The sequence below is a fragment of the Podarcis filfolensis genome (assembly GCF_964270895.1).
Source record: "Podarcis filfolensis genome assembly, chromosome: 8".
In the NCBI taxonomy this organism is placed as follows: Eukaryota; Metazoa; Chordata; class Lepidosauria; order Squamata; family Lacertidae; genus Podarcis; species Podarcis filfolensis.
Genome location: NC_139611.1, coordinates 33,866,867 through 33,879,256, shown reverse-complemented (window position 1 = coordinate 33,879,256; position 12,390 = coordinate 33,866,867). Strand labels below are relative to the sequence as shown.

General features: G+C 45.9%; 1 protein-coding gene across 3 annotated transcripts in view; it reads right to left on the bottom strand.

Moving 5' to 3' along the window:
* The window catches only part of TENT4B (terminal nucleotidyltransferase 4B), a 54,296-nt gene extending 48,420 nt beyond the window's left edge, over window positions 1-5,876 (bottom strand). Inside the window, exon 1 of one of the 3 annotated variants that reach the window (XR_014551223.1) lies at window positions 4,178-5,876. Coding sequence is in view for 2 of the 3 variants with exons in the window: in XM_083626040.1 (XP_083482166.1) it covers window positions 4,178-4,953 (776 nt within the window). In the remaining variant the exon portion in view is untranslated. The remainder of the gene's footprint in view (window positions 1-4,177) is intronic. The other 2 variants (XM_083626040.1, XM_083626039.1) reach the window with 2 other exon arrangements.
* Between the last annotated feature and the right edge of the window lie 6,514 nt (window positions 5,877-12,390).

Below are 12,390 nucleotides of genomic sequence, written 5' to 3'. Positions count from 1 at the left end.
TGAGAGAACGGTGGGTTCTGCCATAAGGATGTTCAAGCTCTGATTTCCTGCAATGAACAGGGAGTTTGAATAGATGGCCTACAAGGCTCTCTACAACCATAACAAAAACATCAGAAGATTTTGTCCACAAGTATTATACTGACCAGTTTTCTGAGATCCAAAAACTATCCACAAAGGTTTGAAGATGTAGTGCGTATTAACAAAGAATAAAATTATAAATATAATCATATTTTTGTTAGGATTACATTTTAAATGATCATCATTATAACACTTAGGTCAACACAGGAGTTGCCAAAATGAAAGATCATGAGATCTGCTTTGAGCAACGATTACTAATCTGAGGTGATGATTATCTTGAGGTGTTTTTTTTTTATGCAGCCTTATTCTGACTGCGACTACAGAGCACAATATTAGTTTACCTCACAAGTCAATGCATCTGAGTAGCACACACTATTTCCTATGCTTTCTCAACACCCAATGCCCAACTGTGGTTGCATTTGGACGTAATGTTCAACTATGGCTTAGAGTTATGTGCATGACCCTTGGGTTTGTTAGCTCTACCCTCTGGCATGACCAAAAGCTTTCATTTCCATTTACATGGTTAGTCTGAAGTATTATTTGGGAAACAAGCCAAATTCAAAATGTGGTTTATGATCCTGGCTTGTTTCCCAACCACAGTTGAAACAAACCACATTCTGAGCTTAGGCACCTCAAGAACTTTGGTTAGCAGGTGGGGTATAAATACCCCTGAATACATAAAATAAATAACAGAACACAGTTAACTAAGCAAAACTTCCAATCTCCTCCTTGCATCCACCCCAGAAAAAGAGCTGAACTATGATATGATGTGATGTATGAATGGACAGACTGTAGTTACAGCTTGGCATCTGGGGGCTGCTATGCCTAGAGACAGTAGCGATGAGCTGATAGAAAGGGCTGTAGCTTCATGTTAAGAGCATTTGCTTTGCATACAGAAGGTCCCAGGTAAAATCCTGTTCAGCCAGGGATAGGAAAGACTCCTGGTCTGAAGTCCTGGAGAACGGCTGCCAGTCTGTATAGCCAATACTGTACTAGAAGGGCCTACAGTCTGACTCAATAGAAGGCAGTTTCCTATGGACCTAAATGACAGTAGATACACAGCTCTAAACCATGATTTGGTTACATGTTTGGAAGCACAAACTATGGCTTGGGATCTAAACTATGTTTATCGCAGAGCATCAAACTACTGAATTTAATACCCACACTAAAACAGGGGACAGTACTTAAAGAAATGCACAAAAACAACATCTAACAGACAATCAAGCCTCAGCCACTTTCAGAAGTACAGTACAAGCCTCTCTCAAAATTACAGGATTCCCCAGAAGAGAAAACAGTGCACATGGAGAAAAGGTTTGTCCATTAAACTACAAATTTCTACAATAGTAATTGATATTATAAAAATGCAAAGTAAGACTTCTATACCTGTCTGCAAGATGGAAGGGGAGGTGATTTTTCATAATCTGCTTTGCAGTAGAAACTTACAGGAGTTCCATTCTTTGAAACCAGATTTGTCAACAGAAAGTTTGGGAATTCTAAATGGAACTCTTTTCTTCAGCTTAAGCAAACACTTTGCACTCCAGAGGTAACATTACATTTACTGCAAAGATTCATATGGGTCCCACATGCCTTGAAGCAGGTTCTAAGAGAGACATATACTGCTACCTGAATAAATCCACATGCAACACCAGCAATAAATATGCAGCTAAAATATTCTCTCTTCTACACATTCTAACCCTCTGTGATTGTGGGACAATGTGTCCACCCTGCAATGAAAAACAATAATGCTGACTCTGCAATGGCACCAGCATTTGTAAAATTATAAAGTAATGAGAAGTCGGGGTAAAAATCGCTGAAACGTTTCCATATATACACAAGATTATTACGATTAAAGATACACAAATCAAACAAGTAAAAGCTGCATACTACCTTGAAAATCCAAAGGCCAAATTGTTTTGCTGAACACTGCAGGTTGTAACTAATGTTAGTTCTACCCAGAGCAGACCCCCTAAACTAAATGGGCATGACTAACACATTGTTGACAGATGTTACATATTGCTGTAAAAATCATTTGAAGTGTACTAAAACACAGTGAATGTGGAATGCTACTACAGTTAAAAAAAAATTCCCAAGCACAGAAGAAACAGGCAGCATGGCCACTTCCTAGAGAACTTTAAAATGCTAGCAATGTCAAAAAATAAAAGCAAAAAGAGCAGACAGGATATGATGGAGGCACAGGAATGGGGCTTTGTGCACAGGTGGGGCATTTTAAGACACGTTGAAATACCTTTCATTTAATTTAACAAACGTGTGTGTAACGTGCCATGGAGGAGTTGTGCATCAACTGCGCAGATGACTTTCTTCCACGCCCTCTTTGTACTGCACACAGGCAAAACATTTGTATTCAGAAAGGCACCTATCTCCTGGGACCTTGCATAATGTAACATTATGAGTGACAAAGATTCTCTTTAGAAAATGTGGATTGTACAGAAAATCAAGTCTTTGCAGGAGCCGATAGATGAGGTAACATCCCCTTCCCTGATGTGTTGAACACACAGGCCTTGGTAAAAACCCAAATGTATAGCCCCTGAATGCCATGCTCCTTTTCTCTGTGTGTAGTAGGCTTCCTGGCCCATGCACTACCATGCACTGGAACACATGCTGCGACAGCACAGAAAGACTCAACCCTCAGCGTGTCCTTTGATACCGTGCACATGTGCACCTATTGCTGTGGTACTCAAACACATGAGTAGCATGCATTTACTAATTTTCTTCCCTCCATAGAAAAAAATTTGCACCTGAGCGCTTCTCCACCCTTTTACATGTCCAATGACCAAATAGCACACCACAGCAAAAATATATAATCTGCGTAACAGGAGATGTGAAAGCTCCCCCCCTTCCTGCATTTCAACTTGGATGCACATAGCACACAATGGTAGAGGAATTCCCATATTCAAAAGAAACAAAGAAAGGGGTGCACTAGATCCCAATTTGAGAGAAGGAAGAGAGAAAGAGAGAGACTGACTTGCATCACAGATAGGAACAGGAACATATTCTTGCTTCCCACGCCATGTGCTCCTGGGCCAAGATTGCCAGACAGCATTTTAAAGAGACCACCCCCTATTAAAGCACATCATTTGCTGCAGAATAAAATGAAAAATGCTACAAGAATCTCACATACGCAACTCATATGAGTTATTGTGGATCTCCAGATTAAAAAATGAAACAGTAATACAGGGGTCTTGGTGGCCACATGTTCTCCCCTATGCACCCACCCAATGGCCATTATGCTAACTGCACCCCAAATTCTGTCAAATTCAAACCTGAGCAGCTGACAAATCTGGCCAATCCCCAAACACACTCCAGACCCTTTCAGACCTCTGCAGCAAGACAACTCTGTCCCCTGCCCCAATGCCAAAAAGTAAGAGCACAACAGCATTGCCTTGAGTGGCAATCATTTAATCCAGACTAGCCCCCAAAAACAATCCTTCAACAAACCTATTCCGCCATATATTTTCCAGCCTAACCTAGCTACCATCCCAACCACCTTCCTGACACTGGTATCACTGCCGCAAGTTCTTCATCCCAGCCTGTAGGTATGAGCTTTTGGCCAAGTTTCTACTTCTGTCCAGTATTTCTCAATGCTAGCCTATGAGCGGGGGGGGGGGGGGGGGCTCAAACAGCACTGGAGCACAGCTATGGAAATCTCAATGCTAAAGGATCCTTTAAAAAGAAGGAGGAATCCGCCAGCACATGTGGAATAGCAGTGCCTGGGTAACTTCTGCCCCCCAGGCACCTGGGACTCGACCTGTGGGACCTACCTCTAGGTCCAAAGGTATAGAAACACTTAAAAAGAAAAAAGGAGGTAAAAGGAAAAGTGAACGAATGAACCTTTGCCTGGAATACTTGTTCTTACCAATCGATACATTAAGTACACATTGCCGGGAAGCAACTGCTCCACCTTTTTATAACCTTGACTAGGGCCTAGTCACACTACCCGCCCCTTTTATTTTCCCTATCCTAACCCCACTTCCCCCTCCCCGATGTGATCCCCTTCCCGAAGCCTCCCTCCACGGTGGAAAAAAAGAGATACTGGGGGTTGGGAGAGAGGGAGAAAGAAGCCCCATGTTGGTCTCCTCACCCCACCACTCCTTGGCTGTAGTTCGCCTTCTTCCACGGGGTGCCGGTGTAGGCGGGCTCGTCCGGGCCAGCTTGCGGCCTCCCCAGGGGCCCGTCCCCCGGCGCCGGGACCCCGCTCTCCCCGGCGGGCCCGAGCAGGAGGGTGTAATTGAGCCCGAAGGTGCTGGCCTTGTTGTCGCGCTTCCTCTTGTTGCTGGCGGCCGAAGAACCCGAGCCGGCGGGCGGCGATGAAGTGGAAGACGAAGAAGGGCCAGCTGCCGAAGAGGCGGCGGCGGCGGCCGGGGAAGGAGAAGAGGCGGCGGCGGTGGAAGAAGAAATAGAAGACGAGGAGGAGGAAGAAGAGACGGCCGCGACAGGAGGCGCTGGGGCTGCAGCCGCTGCCCGGGCGCCGGGCCTGCCTGCCCAGGCGGTGGCGACCGGCGGCTGCGGCGAGGAGGCCTGCCGCCGGTGGAGGTGGTTGTGCTGCTGGTGGTTGGCGCTCTCGAGCGGCAGGAAGTCGGGCTGAGGGTCGCAGCGGGGGCCGCGGGACATGCCCGACGGCGAGGCCGGGCCGACCCCGGGGTTGGCGGCGGCGGTGTTGCTGCTGCTGCTGCTGGAGGAGGCGGCCGAGGCGGGCTGCTGCTGTTGCTGCTGCTGGGCGCGCTGCTGCTCGTGCTGCTGCTGCTGCTGCTGGAAGTAGAGATTGCGGACCCCTTGCGTGGTCTCCCAGATCTGCATCCACAGGCGGTTCGAGGGGCCGAGCTGCTCTGGCTGGAACCAGGCGATCCGGGGATCCATCAAACGGGGACCCGGCCCTCGAGAGACTGGGCGGCGGCGGCGGCTACTCCTCCCCCGCCTGGCCCGGCCCGGCCCAGCCCAGCCGGCCGAGAGCGCGGCGGCGCCCACCGGCTCGCAGCGCTAATGGCGGGCGGACGAAGGCGGCGGCGGCGGCGAGCAATTGAGCGAGAAAAGGGAGACTCTCCTCCGCTGCGCTGTGTCGGCGGCGGCGCCCTCCTCCTCCTCTGCCCGGTGAAATGACTGGCGGTCCGGGGCGAGAGAGGTCGGCCGGGCGCTGAGTGGCTTCCTCCTTGCTTGGGCTGCTCCCACTATCGCTGCTCCTTCGCCGCCGCCTCCAGCACACAGCAACCCCCGCCCCTCTCGGCGAGCGAGGCGGGGCCCTGGCGAAGAGGTGGCCGCCGCCGCACGGGCCGCGCGTAATAAAGGCGTGGGAGGAAGACGGAGGAGGAGGAGCAGGCGGCGGCGACGACGGGAGAACCGCGCTGTGGCCGGGCTTGGCTGCTGCCGAAAGCGTGCGCGGTTCAGGGCTCGGCTAGGCCCGGCCTGGCTCAGCCTGCCTCTGCCGTCGTCGTCGTCGTCCTTCTCCCCCTCAGGCGCGCTCCAGTCCATGGAGTTACATCCTCCACCATGGCACACGGGCCGCGCTGTACACTAAGCACGCACGCTTCTTTTCTCCTTTCGAGATTATTACTGTTACCATCACCATCGTTATTTCGTGATATAACAATAGCTCTTACGTCGTTCTTTCACTTGGGATGGGGTGGGGGGACACAGACACAGCGAAGAAGCTCCCGCGTTCTTCCGGAGGAGGAGAAGGCGCGTTTCTGGGGTCACAGAAGGGGGAGCCCTTAAAAAGGCTGACCCGGGATCATGGGGCTGGTCGTGTCGTCTTACCCCCACCCCCACCCCCGCGTCCCATTTCTTTCCGCCGCGTGAAAGGGGCCATCACGCAACTCCCATCATGGCAAGAGTCCAGAGGTGCAGCCATGTTAAGTCCTGGTTACGGCAAGCGCCAAAATCGAGACCTCTCGGCGCCTTCGAGGGCTTGGGCTGCCATCCTGTGTATACGCGCTGAACTGGGAGCGAGTCCTATTTGAACGGGAAAGGACTTCACTCCTGAGCGGGGCAGGCGCAGGGTTGCGCTGAAACTGATTTTATTGCGGCATGGGCTTCTGTGGACTAGAGGCCATTTTATCAGAACACAAACACACACCCGAGGCATTTCAAATATGTGTAACACAAAATGTAGTCTTGTGGCACCTTAAAAAGACTGCTTCACTTAATGCTGCAGAAACTTTCAGGGAGCTACACCAGCGGCGTACTTCGGCTGTTCAGCCTAAGCCTCACCATAACTAGCTGGTGCTTTGAACATTAAAAATCCTAGCAACAGTACTCCTGTAAGAACAAAAGAAGCTCCGGTTGAATCAGGTTTATGACCCAACTATTCCTGCATCCTGTTGTTCATCCAGATGCCTGTGGGAATCCTGCTGCAAGTAGGATTCGGGCACAAGAGCCCTCTCCCCTCCTGTGGTTTTCAGCAACTGGTATTCAGAAGCATTGCTGCCTCCAACTTCCATGAATTTGCCTAATCTTTTAGAGCTTTTAGAGTCTGTGGCTATCATCACTGCCTCATGTATGTGAGCAAGTGTCATAGTTGAACTATGTGCTGCATGAATAAGTTATTCTTATCTGCCCTACATCTCCCACTGTTCAGCTTCACTGGATGTCCACAAATTGTACTATTAAGAGAGTGGAAAAACAACTTTTCTCTATCCGCTTTCTCCAAGCCATGTATACTTTTATAAACTTCTATCATGACCAGGCCATAGCTAGGTGATCTTGCGCCCCTGGCAGAACTGTCCAGATTGCACCCCCTAGCCATGGACAAATTATCTCTTCTTTCCAACTCTCCTCCATTCAGTTCACTCTCTATTGAAAACCATTTCTTATGAGGCAATAATCAATATTTATATTTATGCACATATTTTAGCCGATTTTGCACCCCCCCATCGTCTGCGCCCCTGGCGGAGGCCCACCTCACCACCCCTAGCTACGACCCGGATCATGACACCTCTTTCTCATCTTTTCTCTAAACTAAAATATCCAAGACATCACAACCTTTCTTCATAGGGGTGTTGCCTGCAATGACAAGATAATAAATTTATTTGTTGACAAGCTGCTATTTCTTCATGCTACCCCAACCCCAAATCTGTCACCCCTACCATCCCTATGATTGTTTTAATACAGGGCAGTCTTAACTTCTCATTCCAAGTGGACCACAATAGTACTTCAAAATGGAACCTGCAAATCGCACACTGCCTTGTTGTGCAGAGGGCGAGGCCAAAAATTGACGCCCCACCAGACCACCATGCTGCCTTCCCAAAGGGATAAGTGAGGCACCAAGCTTTGAAAAGGAGGCACAAGGGTCAGGCAGGGTCCTAGAGCTCTCCCATGTTCTTCCCAAAGCTGGGAAAGCACTAACTAGGCCTTGGAAAGGAGGCTAGAGTAAGGTTACCAGATTTTTTTCAATAATCCGGGGACACTTTTCAACTTCAATGGATTTTGTATGGGGACTGATTTGTAAATCTGGGGACTGTCCCCGGGAAATGGGGACGTCTGGTAACCTTAGGCTAGAGGCCCGTAGGACCCTGTCAGAGCCCTCAAGCCTCTTTCCCAAAGCCCAGAATCTTGCTTTCCTGGCTTTGGGAAGGCAGTTCAAGAGCTGTAGGGAGGGTGTCAAATGTTTCCAAGGGCTGCCAAAAAAGGCACTGAGGGCTTCACGTGGCCCTTGGACTGCATGTTAGACCATCCTGCTCTAATAGTTCATTTATGTCACTTTACATTGTAAGAGGCCTTGTACACTATCCTCACAACCTACTGCTCTCACACACCTCCATGCACGCAAACCTTTTGCTGGAGAGACAGCAACACACACTCTCCTTCAGTTGCTGTCTGTGTCCATTACCTTCATAAACAGATGTACCATCTCTCCTTTAGGCCTGCCTGCATTCTATCCAGCATACCAATGGTTTTTCATACCATGCCTCCTCTGTGGAACTTGTGAAGTACCGTAATACTAGTCACTTTGATTATGAGTAGAGCGCATGGGTCAGCTCTCTACGTGCTTACTAATGCTATGCTTCGCTAACACATATAGAATTAAATAAATTTGCCAAATTCACATTCCCAGGTCCTGACAGCTCCCCCAATTTTGTTTTAAATTTAAGGACTTGGTCAAGACAGAACAATAACCAAGCCTGACAAAATCATTTAATTAAATGGGAAATAATATTACAGCTGCAGCTCAGTAGCAAAGCATCCTAGCTTAAATGCCCAGCATCTTCAGGTAGGGCTGGGAAACATTCATTTGAAATCCTGGAGAGCTGCCATCAGTGTAGACAATACTGAGCGACATGGACCAGTATAAAGCCACTTTCTATCTTCCATCTGGAAACAATGATTTGCCTCTGGTAATAAGAGGCTAATTTTGCAAAATTCAATAAAATGAGACTAATTTGTGATAAAAGTGCACCATTTCCCCCTTTAGTCTCATTTTTACGATCCCAAGCAGGTAAGGAAAGCAAGCTTTATTGAACTCTTTCTCTCTGTAGTATTGGACTAACAGGCTATATTCAGCGTGGGTCAACCGCACTGCAGGCTTGTCTTACAACATTGCTTCCAGAAATGCATAGACCACAGCACCTTTTACTTTTCAGCTTTATCTTCCGATTCCCACCTTCCCCCAGCTTCTTTCAATCCATAGATTGGGCTTATAACCATTATGCCTTTTTCTGACTTACGCAGTGGCTCCGACTTTCTCCACCTTTTTTTGCTTTTTAATTCACTTTATAGAATATGGTCATCCTCAAACTCACTGTCATTAGAGTGATCCTTCCTTTTTCAGATACTTGATTGTTTCGTCATGTTATGCTTTGGTTATCTTCCCTTTCTGCTCTTATCCATGAGTTTTCCTCCCAGATTTATTAATCATGTTCACATATTTTGTAGTATACAAAATGTTTGCTATTATTCACAAAAGTGAAAGAAGTGTATAGCCCAGACTAGATGGCAGTGAAAGAATGAGACTTACTATGGGAACATCCATTGAGGTTACTTCTTTGTCCCCACACCACCCCCACAAATATCTTTTAAATGATAAATGGGCACCCCTTTTCCACTATCACAAGGTCAGGTTCAAAAAAGGGACTTCTGCGGGTCCCTTTTTTTTTTGAACCATTATTATCAACATGAGAAATGTGTGTTATATAAACACACACACACTTATTAAATGCTGGGAGGGGGCAGCCAAAGAGCTGAGGTCAGCAATACAGCATGCAAGTAAGTGAAGACAGTGTTGGTAGATGTATTAGAAAACTGGTAGATGTATTAGATAACCAGATAAACTGTCTGGTTGACTAAAGGGATAGTCCTTGTTCAAGTGCAAACTTCTATAGTTGCTACAGTGATACCTCGGTTACATACGCTTCAGGTTACATACACTTCAGGTTACAGACTCCGCTAACCCAGAAATAGTACCTGTATATTGTGCAGTGTACAGGGGTTTAAATATTAAAACCAGCACTTTGAAACAGTCAGGAAAATACTGCAGTTGATCCAGAACTGATGAGATTTACAGTGGTACCTCAGGTTACATACGCTTCAGGTTACATACGCTTCAGGTTACAGACTCCACTAACCCAGAAATAGTGCTTCAGGTTAAGAACTTTGCTTCAGGATGAGAACAGAAATAGTTCTCCAGCGGCGCAGCAGCAGCAGGAGGCCCCATTAACTAAAGTGGTGCTTCAGGTTAAGAACAGTTTCAGGTTAAGAATGGACCTCCGGAACGAATTAAGTACTTAACCTGAGGTACCACTGTAATGTGTTTCAGAACACATTTGTTTGAGACCTCCGGGTACAGGGCAGTATATAAATTCAATAAAAAATTAAGAATAAGAATAATGTTCAACATAGTATCCAGGGCCTGAACTAGTTTCTGCAGGTCAGCAATTTCAGGCCTTAAAAAGCATACTAAATGCTAAATATGTGAGTGTCCTTTCTGGAGAACACCTTGCTACCCCTTCCTCCACAAACAAAAGTTCATCAAAACCATTAGCAAAAATAATTCACAGAATCTTAACCACTATGAAGCCACATAAACAAAGTAGTTTGTCAAGTTGAAAAGATCTGAAGGAGTAACAAAAAATGTTACGTTATTTACTTGTAGCTTGTGTCCCTCTATCACTCAAATGCATTCTGCACTTGACAGGGATGGGGAACCTGTGGCCCTCTAGATGTTGCTAGACTCGAACTCCCATCAACTCCAGCCAGCATGGCCAATGGTCAGGGATGATGGGAACTTTAGTTCAACAACATATAGAAGGCCACGCTCTCCTTCACTGAGCTAGACCAGGCTTCCTCAACCTCAGCCCCCCAGATGTTTTTGGCCTACAACTCCCATGATCCCTAGCTAGCAGGACCAGTGGTCAGGGATGATGGGAATTGTAGTCTCAGAACATCTGGAGGGTAGAGGTTGAGCAAGCCTGAGCTAGACCATACCACCTACAGTGGCATGCCTGGCAGCAATCTAATCTGGCATTTGCAGAAATTGTAGATAGCTATGAAGAAAACTGCACCTATAAAGAATGGTCGAACACCCAAATCTTGGGAATTTGTTTTACAGATGGGGGGCGGGGAAACACTTATTGCCAAAGACATCACATGACAATTGTAAGGTGAATCCCACACCCCAAGGCATTAGTGTTGCTCAGTAGCAAAAGACAAATATATTCCACTAGAAGCACTGACCTTTTTTGTCTTGCCCAAAATGAGCATCTAAACCCTTCACTCAGCAAGGCATATCAACTGGTCTGATCAAAATAAGAATCTGAGATGAGAGTTATTATTATTTGGATACTATAACATTTTCTCTCTCTCTCTCTCATACATACACACTTCGCTGAATAAAAAGGAAGCTGAAGTACAGTCCTATGGAGATTCCCAGGGAACCTGCCCCAACAATAACATCAAATTGCTTCGAAGCAATTTGTTGTTATTCTGTCTCTCACAGCTACAATAAACCTACCATTAAAATTATGGACTGGTCATTTCTTCGTCGGAGGGCAAACGGGCAAAAGGTAGTGAAGCAATAAACACAGGTCTCAATTAACTGGGTAAGGGAGATTGCTTTGTTTTCAATCAAGTTTCCTCATTCTGATTGTATATAAAAAAGGTTTTAATTGTTTTGCTTACCAAAGGCTCACAGAGATTTTCCATCTCTGAATGCATGATTAAAATTGCTTTGAGCAGATGGTGTGTAAAAATGTACTAAGTGGAAGCTTGATTTCTAAATGTGTAGCACCTCCCACCAAAACAATGCAGGAAATTAGCCAGCAGCAGGTACTGTTTATATTGTGTTTGTATTTAGCAACATGAAAGTGCTATCAGCCAGAACAATATGAAGAGACAGAGGCATGGCCTCTGTAAATCCTCAGCATGAGATTCTCTTATCCCAGAAAAGTTGATGCTGAGATTTTCAGAGCAAGAAGTTCCAGGTGGCGCCTTCACGCTACCTACAGCTCTGTCTGATATTGTCAACAGACACCGCTTGCAACTTCTACTCCTTTCTCACCACACCATGGCAAAACCCAAAAGCTTTAAGAGAAGGAAAGCAGAGACAGCAAGCACTTAACAATCACCGCCAAGAATTTTCTCTGATTCCTGCCACCCTCATGCAGAACTAGCAATGTGTTTGTGGAGAGAAAATGTCCCTATGAAAGCAGGAGTATGGCTAAGGTGGTCAGTTTATCATGTCTTTAGAGGTATGGTTTATTTCCTAGATCTGGAGTCATGTGATTATTTTCGTCAGCCAGGGATATAAACACAAATCAGAAATTCCCCATTATCACAGGGCTTCAGCATGTCCAATATTTTACGTATTTTGTGTGATTGCAATTCATGTCATGCCCCTCCACCCCCACAACTTAAGACAAATAGGTACTTAACGGTTCTGAATCACTTTTCAAATAAAATACTATTCAGTTAAAACTTGGTTTACTAAACAGAATCCTTCCAACTTGTAATCTCAACAAGGTATATTTTAGCACATCTGCAAATACTTTAAAAATATTTATTTATATGCATCCAAGTTTAGTGCAAAAACACTAAACTATGTGTGAGCCACTATGATGTAGCTCATTTACCCGCAGATTTGAAACATCATCAGATTACCTTTTCTATGCAAGGTGGGGAGGAGACACTGATCAAATAGCTTTTTTCCCTATCCAACAATACACAATTTTAAAAAAAGAAAAACCCTCATAGATTTTTGGGCAGGGGGGATATTAAGAAACAAAATATAGTGTATTTTCTTGGCTTCTGTATATTACCCTAGTATACTGTATTTTTCCATGTATAAGACTAGGTCCTCCCCCTAAAAAA